This window comes from Oncorhynchus mykiss, chromosome 3, assembly GCF_057628025.1.
Source record: "Oncorhynchus mykiss isolate SJ-2025 chromosome 3, ASM5762802v1, whole genome shotgun sequence".
Lineage (NCBI taxonomy): Eukaryota > Metazoa > Chordata > Actinopteri > Salmoniformes > Salmonidae > Oncorhynchus > Oncorhynchus mykiss.
In genome coordinates this window covers 36,326,246-36,339,529 of record NC_143024.1, presented here as the reverse complement: position 1 = coordinate 36,339,529, position 13,284 = coordinate 36,326,246, and the positions used below count along the sequence as shown (strand labels likewise).

General features: G+C 40.6%; 1 protein-coding gene across 11 annotated transcripts in view; it reads left to right on the top strand.

Moving 5' to 3' along the window:
* LOC110515208 (ras/Rap GTPase-activating protein SynGAP) overlaps positions 1-13,284 on the top strand; it is a 110,559-nt gene that overhangs the window by 80,222 nt on the left and 17,053 nt on the right. For all 11 annotated transcript variants that reach the window (XM_090229094.1, XM_036973043.2, XM_090229092.1 and 8 more), the window contains 3 exons: positions 199-642; positions 2,889-3,071; positions 3,973-4,184. In XM_090229094.1, coding sequence (XP_090085220.1) covers positions 199-642; positions 2,889-3,071; positions 3,973-4,184 — 839 coding nt within the window. The remainder of the gene's footprint in view (positions 1-198; positions 643-2,888; positions 3,072-3,972; positions 4,185-13,284) is intronic.

The following is a 13,284-nucleotide window of genomic DNA, read 5'->3' as shown; positions in this document are numbered from 1 at the left end:
ATGGATTAACTTAAGGTCAAGAATGTGTTTACATTCATGTTCTACTTTTGTGCAAATTAGCCTTTTTGTCTCTCCTACTTTATAGTAATTTAAGTCAACATTTGTTTGTAGCCTACATGAATAGGATTGGCATAATGTAAACATCTGAAACAGGTTTAAGACCAGGATAACTTGGAGTTCTATAATTGTCCTTGTTAGGATAATCTTCAACAGCAACAGCAGATGGGCATGGCCTCTCAGACGGGTACCTCCCACTCCTCCCTGGCCACACCCCCCTCCACAGTCCAGCCTGTGCGCCAGAGCTCCATCGCTCCGCCTCCCGCTCAACGCGTCAAATCACAGACCTCCCATCAGCTGTCCGTCAGTGCGGCTGCTGCTCCCACACCATCCGCTAAGACGCGACCGCCCAGTGCCAACCTATCACCAGAGTCGGGCTACGGAGGTCGGCAACAGGCACCACGGCAACAGCTGTCGGTCAAAGACAACACAGCCCCTGGACTGCCCCACCAGCAGAGCTCTGTCAGGGAGAGCCAGGGCTCCCAGGGGCCACAGGGAGGCACTACAACAACCATACAGCAATCACAGCAGCAGCAACAGCAACCACAGCAACAGCACCTGCTCAAACCTTCCATTAGTAAACAGGTATGCAGGCTACTGTATACTTTTGTTTAATTTAATCTACCCTTAAATCTGACAAGAAGTTCATAGCTGTCACTGTTATTTTCTCTCACTCTGCATTATATAACAATTCCGACACACCTATCAAATACAGTTCAACCATGCTCTCTCTTTCACAGTTGTTTCTGACCAACCCCAGAGTCCAGCACCATTTTTAAAATTAAATTAAATTTTATTTAACCTTTATTTAACTAGGCATATCAGTTAAGAACACATTCCAATGACGGCCTACCAAAAGGCAAAAGGCCTCCTGCGGGGCGGGGGATAAAAAAAATATATAAATATAGGACAAAACACACAAATCACAACAAGAGAGACAACACAACACTACATAAAGAGACCTAAGACAACAACATAGCAAGGTAGCAACACATGACAACACCGCATGGTAGCAACACAACATGACAACATGGTAGCAATACAACATCACAACATGGTAGCAGCACTAAACATTGTACAAACATTATTGGGCACAGACAACAGCGCAAAGGGCAAGAAGGTAGAGACAACAATACATCACGCAAAGCAGGCACAACTGTCAGTAAGAGTGTCCATGATGAGTCTTTGAAAGAAGAGATTGAGATGAAACATTTCAACTTCAACATTTCAACATCATCATATCACCTATGCTTAGTCTACTACATTGACAACTAAAACCAACCAAAAACAATTTAGTCCAATCAAGGTAAGCTAAATATAATGTGGCTGTCCATGGTTCTGATTCATGTGTGTGTGTGTGTGAGAAAGTTTGTGCAAGTCGAAAACACTTGTTAACTCACCCTACTTGTAGAGAAAGGCCAATGCCATACTCTTTAATGTTGACAAAACAGTCACTCTGTCATATAGTACACTCTTTTATTTATTGTTGTCCTAGGCTACATGGCTAAAATGCTTGCTTGCTAGTCTAACTTCCTTTCATGGGCAATGTTAGCTAGTTAACATGAGCCTTTTACATCAAGCTACATATTGAACTTCCATCCTCTCAGGCCAGGGGCACAATGTAGGAATTAATGGTTGGATCAGAATCACTGTTATAATCATTGGCCAGTATGGAGAATTAAGTAAAACCACAAGTCCAAATCCCTATCTCCATCCATGGCTAAATTAGGAAAGAGCTAGCTAGCCACCAGAGGACAACATCACAACGAGATTCAACATTGCGATTTGATAGGAGTGATGCCAAATCCAAACTGGCTTCCCTTGACACTTATTAATGATACGCCAGGACCATTCACAGTTGAGCTCACTCAGTTTAGAGCAACGCTGATTGGCTATTATTTTATACTTAATCAAGGAAGGCCAAATGCTTGTTGGTTTCCCTTGCATTCAATGCTACGTCCGGCAACAATGTCATACTCTTTTGGCCCAGACAGCATCAGATAGATGGCCGACACATACAGAGACAGAGGGGCAGTGTTTTGCTTGCTTGGATGCGTTCTCCACTGAGATTAAATCCAATCAAATCAAATCAAATGTATTTATATAGCCCTTCGTACATCAGCTGATATCTCAAAGTGCTGTACAGAAACCCAGCCTAAAACCCCTAACAGCAAGCAATGCAGGTGTAGAAGCACGGTGGCTAGGAAAAACTCCCTAGAAAGGCCAAAACCTAGGAAGAAACCTAGAGAGGAACCAGGCTATGTGGGGTGGCCAGTCCTCTTCTGGCTGTGCCATGTGGAGATTATAACAGAACATGGCCAAGATGTTCAAATGTTCAAAAATGACCAGCATGGTCCAATAATAATAAGGCAGAACAGTTGAAACTGGAGCAGCAGCACGGCCAGGTGGACTGGGGACAGCAAGGAGTCATCATGTCAGGTAGTCCTGAGGCATGGTCCTAGGGCTCAGGTCCTCCGAGAGAGAGAAAGAAAGAGAGAAAGAGAGAATTAGAGAGAGCGTACTTAAATTCACACAGAAGTACTCCAGATATAACAAACTGACCCTAGCCCCCCGACACATAAACTACTGCAGCATAAATACTGGAGGCTGAGACAGGAGGGGTCAGGAGGGGTCAGGAGACACTGATATAGATATATTCAGATATATTCAGCCTCTTGCGAATTGAAGGAAAATTATGAAACACAGAGAGACAAAAAAAATATTTATCTATGTTTTTGGTGACAGGCCTGGCTTCCCTTGGCACCCATGAATACACACCACTGCTAGTACTAGTACATATTCTTCCTCTTCATATCTGCTTCTTTCCCCAGGGTTCCGGGCAGTCGCCCTCGACCCTTAACCCCCCGACCCCGGCCAATGAGAGAACAGTCGCCTGGGTCTCCAACATGCCTCACCTCTCCGCTGACATTACTCTGGAGGCTAACCGCATCGACCGTGAGGAGTTCAAGCTGAAGGAGTACTCCAAAAGCATGGATGAGTCTCGCTTAGACAGGGTAGATACATCTCTCCCGCCACAGCTTTGGCAATACAAAAGAATGCTAGCCTAAATTTGACATTGGCAATGTGTGTGTGTGTGTGTGTGTGTGTGTGTGTGTGTGTGTGTGTGTGTGTGTGTGTGTGTGTGTGTGTGTGTGTGTGTGTGTGTGTGTGTGTGTGTGTGTGTGTGTATATATAAAAACAGTAGATAATTGTCTCAACAATATACTGTATACAATATACCAATCTTCTAGGAAATCAACAGTAACAAAACGATCCCTCAAAGGAATGCAGAATTTCTCTCTTCTTTAGCAATTCGACGTAGCAGCATATTAAACAGCAAACTGTGAGACTAGAGAACCGTAACACTGATCTGAGTCATATCTCCTTCTTAATGCACAGTACAGATGTCAGGGAAGTGCAACCCAAGTCTATCAGTGGAGAACAGATGGTACCGAGACACGTATTTATGAATAATTTAGATAGGAACAGCTGAGGATGAACTTGAACAACAGTGAGTCATTGAAAATAAACAAACTTTTAGCTCGCATATTCATATTTGACCGCAGACACCACATTACCACATTTCTTTGTCCAAGTGAAGGTGTGTTCAGTCAACCCCCAAGAACATTTTCTGGTTGTTTAGCCATGTGTTGCTAATAAACAGTATGACATTTGCTCAACTATTTTTATATGTTCAATATATTCCCTTCTGGAGTTATTTTCATAATAGACATAGCTGGATCTTGGTGCATAGTGAGCAAGTGAAAAGGGATAAACTATGTGTGCCTTAGACTTTAATGAACACTGGACAACAATGTGGTTGCTTCCCTATTCCATGGTGACTTGTCGACGTGTATGACAATTGCTCAACCATTTTCTATCTCCAATGCTTTCTCTTCTCTCTGTCTGTCTCAGGTAAAGGAATATGAGGAGGAGATCCACTCCCTGAAGGAGCGACTGATCATGTCCCACAGGAAGCTGGAGGAGTATGAGAAGAGGCTCCTTTCCCAGGAGCAGCAGACCAGTAAGATCCTCTCACAATACCAGAGTCGCCTGGAGGACAGCGAGAGGAGGCTACGGCAACAGCAGGTGGAGAAAGACTCCCAAATTAAAGGAATAATCAACAGGTAAAAAGAGGGGTGGTGGTGGAGGGTGGAGGGTGGAGGAGATGGAGAATGGAGATGTAGAGAGGAAGAGAGAGAGAACTAAAATGGAGTGAAGAAAATAAATGTATGTATTGTTAAGACCTAATCGTGTCTGATTACGTTTATCCAAGAAATATCAACAATTATAGACAGATTAATCTTCTTTATACAAGTGCTGATTTTTGGAAATAATATGGGGAATATTGATGAATATATGAGTTTAGATGATGTATAGTTATGAAATAGATACATTAATAATGTATGGAGAAATAACGGGGAGGCCTCAACCATATTTTAAATTATTTTTTAAAAATGTAAACCTTTACTAACTAGGCAAGTCAGTTAAGAACAAATTCTTATTTTCACAATGACGGCCTAACCCGGCCAAACTTGGACGACACTGGGCCGCCCTATAGGTCTCCCAATCACGGCCGGATGTGATACAGCCTGGATTTGATCCAAGGACTGTAGTGACACCTCTTGCACTGTGATGCACTGCCTTAGACCGCTGCACTACTCAGGAGCCATAGGTGTGTAGGTCAAATATACATATATACACTGCTCAAAAAAATAAAGGAAACACTTAAACAACACAATGTAACTCCAAGTCAATCACACTTCTGTGAAATCAAACTGTCCACTTAGGAAGCAACACTGATTGACAATAAATTTCACATGCTGTTGTGCAAATGGAATAGACAACAGGTGGAAATTATAGGCAATTAGCAAGACACCCCAATAAAGGAGTGGTTCTGCAGGTGGGGACCACAGACCACTTCTCAGTTCCTATGCTTCCTGGCTGATGTTTTGGTCACTTTTGAATGCTGGAGGTGCTTTCACTCTAGTGGTAGCATGAGACGGAGTCTACAACCCACACAAGTGGCTCAGGTAGTGCAGCTCATCCAAGATGGCACATCAATGCGAGCTGTGGCAAGAAGGTTTGCTGTGTCTGTCAGCATAGTGTCCAGAGCATGGAGGCGCTACCAGAAGACAGGTCAGTACATCAGGAGACATGGAGGAGGCCGTAGGAGGGAAACAACCCAGCAGCAGGACCGCTACCTCCGCCTTTGTGCAAGGAGGAGCAGGAGGAGCACTGCCAGAGCCCTGCAAAATGACCTCCAGCAGGCCACAAATGTGCATGTGTCTGCTCAAACGGTCAGAAACAGACTCCATGAGGGTGGTATGAGGCCCGACGTCCACAGGTGGGGGTTGTGCTTACAGCCCAACACCGTGCAGGATGTTTGGCATTTGCCAGAGAACACCAAGATTGGCAAATTCGCCACTGGCGCCCTGTGCTCTTCACAGATGAAAGCAGGTTCACACTGAGCACATGTGACAGACGTGACAGAGTCTGGAGACACCGTGGAGAACGTTCTGCTGCCTGCAACATCCTCCAGCATGACCGGTTTGACGGTGGGTAAGTCATAGTGTGGGGTGGCATTTCTTTGGGGGGCCGCACCTCCATGTGCTCGCCAGAGGTAGCCTGACTGCCATTAGGTACCGAGATGAGATCCTCAGACCCCTTGTGAGACCATATGCTGGTGCGGTTGGCCTTGGGTTCCTCCTAATGCAAGACAATGCTAGACCTCATGTGGCTGGAGTGTGTCAGCAGTTCCTGCAAGAGGAAGGCATTGATGCTATGGACTGGCCTGCCCGTTCCCCAGACCTGAATCCAATTGAGCACATCTGGGACATCATGTCTCGCTCTATCCCCCACAGACTGTCCAGGAGTTGGCGGATGCTTTAGTCCAGGTCTGGTAGGATATCCCTCAGGAGACCATCCGCCACCTCTTCAGAAGCATGCCCAGGCGTTGTAGGGAGGTCATACAGGCACGTGGAGGCCACACACACTACTGAGCCTCATTTTGACTTGTTTTTAAGGACATTATATCAAAGTTGGATCAGCCTGTAGTGTGGTTTTCCACTTTAATTTTGAGTGTGACTCCAAATCCAGACCTCCATGGGTTGATAAATTTGATTTCCAATGATAATTTTTGTGTGATTTTGTTGTCAGCACATTCAACTATGTAAAGAAAAAAGTATTTAATAGGAATATTTCATTCATTCAGATCTAGGATGTGTTTTGAGCAGTGTATATATAAATAATGGGATAGCTTCAAACTAACTGCACATTAATTTGAAAGGTGAGGTCAACAGTGAAATCATTAGGCAATTGGTTTTCACCCAGTCAGTAGGAAAATGTTCATTGAACATTCTTTTTCTGACTAATGTTAACCAATTGACTTGAGCCAAGGAACTTGAGAGGAAACTATTTGTGTAAATGTTCTGCTTTTGTCCACCACCTCTAATAATCTGCAATTGAAAGTTAGATATGCGTCACAGGGAACTTTTAATCCATTCCAGGGAAGAAGAAATGGAATGAAGACCGAGGCAGTTCCTGGCTGTACTTAATGGAACCAATCCCATCCATAACCCCATAACTTTGTGCATAAAGAACCCAAAAGACACATTTTTAGGCCCTTTGTACTATTGCACTACTTGGCAACCTTTTTTTTTTACCAGTATATCAAACATGCTGCTTGTTTTTTTTTCCTTTAGTAGTTTACCTGCATCATCTGTGGTGATTATTCCGATAATCGTAAACCGAGAGGGATTCACCTAGATTGAATTGAAAAGCACAATAATGGACTGAAAGGTGACATCATATGACTTCTATCTGCCCTATACAGAATGAGGTCATAATGGTGTTTTTGATAAAAATGCAAGAAGCAAAGACTAAGGTAGTACATGACATATTGTTGCCATCACCATAACAGCTTGACATGAGAATGAACAATGCCAATCTTTACAAACCGCGACCACAGTTTGATGGGGAAATACTTTCTTATGATGTGTAAAGAGAACACAGAGTAAACCTAATTTATCTGCTAAATGACAAGTTCTCTTTCCCCTTTTGAAGTTAGTTTGGGCGATGGCATTGTTACAGTTGACAAGGTAATCTAGAGGATTCTATAAGTAGTGGATGGCTGCTAGATTTTAAGACAGATTCACATGCTGTCAATGAATGAGAAATGCTATTTGCGTTTTTTTATTATTGATGGTAGAAAATATGTTTCAAGCTACTTCATTAGCTCAGGTAGTTACAGTTGAAGTCGGAGGTTTACATACACTTAGGTTGGAGTCATTAACTTGTTTTTCAACCACTCCACAAATGTCTTGTTAGCAAACGATAGTTTTGGCAAGTTAGTTAGGACATCTATGGTTGCTAATAATGGGCCTCTGTACGCCTATGTAGATATTCCATAAAAAAATCAGCCGTTTCCAGCTACAATAGTCATTTACAAAATGAACAATGTCTGCACTGTATTTCTGATCAATTTGACGTGATGTTAATGGACAAAAAAATAGCTTTCCTTTCAAAAACAAGGACATTTCTAAGTGACCCCAAACTTTTGAACAGTAGTGTATGTGTATACGTATTAATCTTTATGTGTGTATATATATATATATATATACGCTCACATGAAGTAATATGCATTATAAACCTTGGGAAACGGACAAAGATGGTTTGAAAAAATTAACAGCAATTTATCTTTTAGCTAGGTCTTTTTCATTTTCCGAAATTTGCACTAAGAATGGCATAATCAAGTTACTGTGTCGGAAGTCGGAAGTTTACATACACTTGGGTTAATATTAAAACTCGTTTTTAAACCACTCCACAAATTTCTTGTTAACAAACTATAGTTTTGGCAAGTCGGTTAGGACATCTATTGTAGTTTTTCCAACAATTGTTTACAGACTGTCATGTACTGTCATGTTGTGTCTTGTTTCTGTCCTTTCCCTTCACCCTGTCTCCCTCTGCTGGTCGTTGTTAGGTTACCTTTTCTCCCCCTCTTTCCCCCAGCTGTGCCTTGTCTCCTCCTAACTACCTCGTCACCCCTTTTCCCACCTGTTCCCTTTTTCCCTCTGATTAGTCCTCTATATCTCTCTCTGTTTCTGCTCCTGTCTTTGTCGGATTCTTGTTTGTGTTGTTCATGCCTGAACCAGACTATCGTCATGTTTGCTGCAACCTTGTCCTGTCCTGTCGGAACCTGCCGGTCCATCTGAGCCTACGTTTTGTTTTGTTATTAAAGAAGCTCTGTTTACGTTAATTCGCTTTTGGGTCCTCATTCACGCACCGTAACACAGACAGATTATTTAACTTATAATTCACTGTATCACAATTCCAGTGGGTCAGAAGTTTACATACACTAGGCCTACCTTCAAACTCAGTACCTCTTTGCTTGACATCATGGGAAAATCAAAAGAAATCAGCCAAGACCTCCACAAGTCTGGTTCATCCTTGGGAGCAATTTCCAAACGCCTCAAGGTACTGTAGCTCGTTCATCTGTACAAACAATAGTACGCAAGTATAAACACCATGGGACCATGCTGCCGTCATACCGCTCAGGAAGGAGACGCGTTCTGTCTCCTAGAGATGAACATACTTTGGTGCGAAAAGTGCAAATCAATCCCAGAACAACAGCAAAGGACCTTGTGAAGATGCTGGAGGAAACAGGTACAAAGTATCTATATCCACAGTAAAACGAGTCCTATATCGACATAACCTGAAAGGCCGCTAGGCAAGGAAGAAGCCACTGCTCCAAAACCGCAAAAAAAACTATGGTTTGCAACTGCACATGGGGACAAAGATCGTACTTTTTGGAGAAATGTCCTCTGGTCTGATGAAACACAAATAGAACTGTTTGGCCATAATGACCATCGTTACTTTTGGAGGAAAAAGGGGGAGGCTTGCAAGCCGAAGAACACCATGCCAACTGTGAAGCACAGGGGTGGCAGCATCATGTTGTGGGGGAGCTTTGCTGCAGGAGGGACTGGTGCACTTCACAAAATAGAAGGCATCATGAGAATTATGTGGAAGCAACATCTCAAGACATCAGTCAGGAAGTTAAAGCTTGGTCGCAAATGGGTCTTCCAAACGGACAATGATCCCAAGCATACTTCCAAAGTTGTGGCAAAATGGCTTAAGGACAACAAAGTCAAGGTATTGGAGTGGCCATCAGAAAGCCCTGACCTCCATCCTATGGAAAATTTGTCTGCAGAACTGAATAAGCGTGTGCGAGCAAGGAAGCCTACAAGCCTGATTCAGTTACACCATCTCTGTCAGGAGTAATGGGCCAAAATTCACCCAACTTATTGTGGGAAGCTTGTGGAAGGCTACACGAAATGTTTGACCCAAGTTAAATCATTTGAAGGCAATGCTACCAAATATTAATTGAGTGTATGTAAACTTCTGACCCACTGGGAATGTGATGAAAGAGATAAAAGCTGAAATAAATCATTCTCTCTACTATTATTCTGGCATTTCACATTCTTAAAATAAAGTGGTGATCCTAACTGACCTAAGACAGGGAATTGTTACTAGGATTAAATTACAGGAATTGTGAGAAACTAAGTTTAAATGTATTTGGCTAAGGTGTATGTAAACTTCCCGACTTCCACTGTCCTCCAAAAGGAAAATGAACCATACATTCCTACAAAACCCAAACCTTAGAAATGACTTCAGATATTCTTTGAAATACTTTTTTTGTGATTTATCTTGGTTGTTCTAGATGACTGCGTCTAGAGTAGCAGTTATGTTTCTTAAGAGGAATATGACAGATTATATTCTATTATATCAGACAAGACAGAGTAACACACTTTATCTAAATGTTATCAATACCCTATTGAAGTACCAGAACTGTACCAGCCGTACCAATAATGATGCACTAAGATTCTGTATGTAATTTTTTTTTATGATATTACCAATTTAATTAACTATTTTAATTGTATTAATTGAATTCTATTGAAATAGCAATATTTTACATATATTTTTGCAATAATAGATTTAAATTGAGCATTAATGAACAGAAGCATTATATGTATGTAGGCCTACATTCGGGCACACAAAGATATTGAGTATGTATACCTTACATGCATAGATACATATATCATATGATCATACATATAGAACTCATACACTTAAAGGTTTTTTTCAGGTCCCATTCAGTATTAATTGAAACCATATCAACATACATTATACTGAGACTTCTGCATGTACGACCATGGATACTGTAAATCCCTAAATACCATAGATACAGCGTATACAGTACTGTAAAAATAGTTTATAACTTATATATTTGACTTACACATGGCTGTATAGTGTTTGAGACTTTCACAAAAATGTTAATCATGCAGATAGATGGATATTGGTGCAGTTTATCTAAAGTGTTAAGATTTCTATCTCTTATAATTTTGCAATATGTCGTTGGTTTAACTTTTGATCTGCAGTAAATCAGAGGAGACAGAATGGTAAATGGTGTCGTTGTTTGCTAAAGTTAGAGCTTTGAGGGAGTCATTTTTTTGAGATACGATGTGGAACAAGAATTGTTCACTATCATCAGATTGCCTCTCTTTTGGCATTGTAGCAAGCATAATATTGGTAGTCTGTATAGATGTACAGTATAATATTACATCAGTATTACTTTGAAAGTTCTCTGTGCACTGTGCAATAAAGCCATTTGGATTGATATGGCAAATAGCAGGACATAGTGAGGGTTTACTGTTGATGTACATATAATTGACTACATATCATGTGACCTTTGACTCACCCGATCGCCTGCCTTATTTCTCTGTAACAACCAATTCAGACATCATGACCTGTCCTTGACCTCATATTGACAAATACCCACATTGTTTTGACTGTGTGTAAGACTTGACCTGACAAGCACACTAGTTGAACTTGAAGTAAATAGATATACAGGTTTAGTTTTGGTACATATCACCCATGTGAATCACTGTCTGCCTTCTGTAGAATTCTACTGTATACTCATGTTACATTTCATTGTTTCTTAGATCAGTGTCAATGTTTCTGTCAGTGCATACGTTTGATTCCTTTTCCCTTTCTTATTTTTGTCCAATAAATCCCTGTACATTATTTATGTAATAAAACATCTAACACCAATGTCTGAAACTTTACCTGTGGATTATCATTATTTATTCATGTTAAGCATCAATTTAGTTGTAGTATGTTAAGCATAAGGATATTCAGAGACTGCTTTCTCTGCGGAAATGCTACAGCTTGATATGGTGGCATATGACAATTGGTGATATGTTATCCTCTGTCCAAACCAACCACGCATTTTGAAATAGTTTGACTAAAATGTGTGCTAACATTAAAATGTATTTCTGTTTTTAGCTTGTCTTATTGGCTCAGTTTTTGCACCAATCACATTGGCTGTCTGGTCCACACTTTCCCTGTTGCCGCTGCACAATGTCCTATACAGTTCCTTCAGAAAGTATTCATACCCCTTGACTTATTCCACATTTTATTGTGTTACATCCTGAATTCAAAATGGATTAAATAAAAAAAAATTCTCACCCATCTACACACGATACCACATAATGACAAAGTGAAAACATGTTTTACAGAAATATGTAATTTACATAAGTATTCACAACCCTGAGTCAATGTTAGACTCACCTTTGGCATCGATTACAGCTGTGAGTCTTTGTCTCTAAGAGCTTTGCACACCTGGATTGTACAACATTTGCACATTATTATAAAAAAAATTCAAGCTCTGTCAAGCTGGTTGTTGATTGTTGTTAGACAACCATTTTCAGGTCTTTTTATTCATTTCCAAGCTGATTTAAGTCAAAAATGTAATTAGGCCACTCAGGAACATTCAATGTTGTATTGGTAAGCAACTCCTGTGTATATTTGGCCTTGTGTTTTTGGTTATTGTCCTGCTGAAAGGTAAATTTGTCTCCGGTGTTAAGCAGACTTAACCAGGTTTTTCTCTAGGATTTTTCCTGTGCTTAGCTCTATATTCAATTTCTTTTATCCTAAAAAACTCCATAGTCCTTGCCGATGACAAGCATGCCCATAACATGACGCAGCCACCACTATGCTTGAAAATATGGAAAGTGGTGCTCAGTGATGTGTTGTGTTGGATTTGCCCCAAACATAACGCTTTGTATTCAGGACTTAAAGTAAACATTTTTAACATTTTTTGCAGTTTTATTGTCTGTTGTTGCTCCAGTCTCAGTTTTCGCTTATCACAGCCATTAAACGCTGTAACTGTTTTAAAGTCACCTTTGGCCTCATTGTGAAATCCCTGAGCAGTTTCCTTCCTCTCCGGCAAATGAGTTAGGAAGGATGCCTGTATCTTTGTAGTGACTGGGTGTATTGATACAGCGTCCAAAGTGTAATGATAACTTCACCATGCTCAAAGTGATATTCAATGTCTGCTTTTATATTTGTTTATTTACCAATAGGTGCCCCTATTTGCCAGGCATTGAAAAACCTGAATCTGTGTTTGAAATTCACTGCTCGAATGAGGGACCTTACAGATAATTGTATGTGTGGGTACAGAGATGAGGTAATCATTCAAAAATCTTGTTAAACAATATTATGAGTCCATGTAACTTATTATGTGACTTCGTAAGCACAGTTTTACTCCGGAATTTATTTAGGATTGCCATAACGAAGGGGTTGAATACTTATTGACTCGAGACATTTCAGCTTTTCATTTTAAATTCATTTGTAAACATTTCTAAAAACATAATTCCACTTTGACATTGTGGGGTATTGTGTGTAAGCTAGTGACACATCTCAATGTAATCCATTTTAAATGTGGAAAAAGTCAAGGGTTTGAATACTTTTTGAAGGCGCTGTATATAAATGTGTCATTCATTTTGTGTAATTAGTCCTCTCTCAGCATTCTGTTCATCTCAGGAGTTTAACGCTCTGAAGTTCATCCACTTTGTCAGCAATTTCACAGCTTTTCTGTGTGACTTCAAATTAAAACAACCATGTCGTTCAGGCGGAAAGTAGATGTGATAAGATTGAAAGATAATGAAATATATCATGAGCAAAGCAGAATAATTTCATTACCTCAGAAATACAGACCAGGTAGGAGTTAGGATGTCATATGTATTCTTGTTCATTGAATCTCCATCACCAAACAGCTGATCACCATCTTGGATTTGACTTCATGATTGCAGTGACTTTTAATTGATCCTTCACCTTTTGTGTCTGTTGAAGAAAATATCAGAACCATTGCCTTGAATGATGCAGATC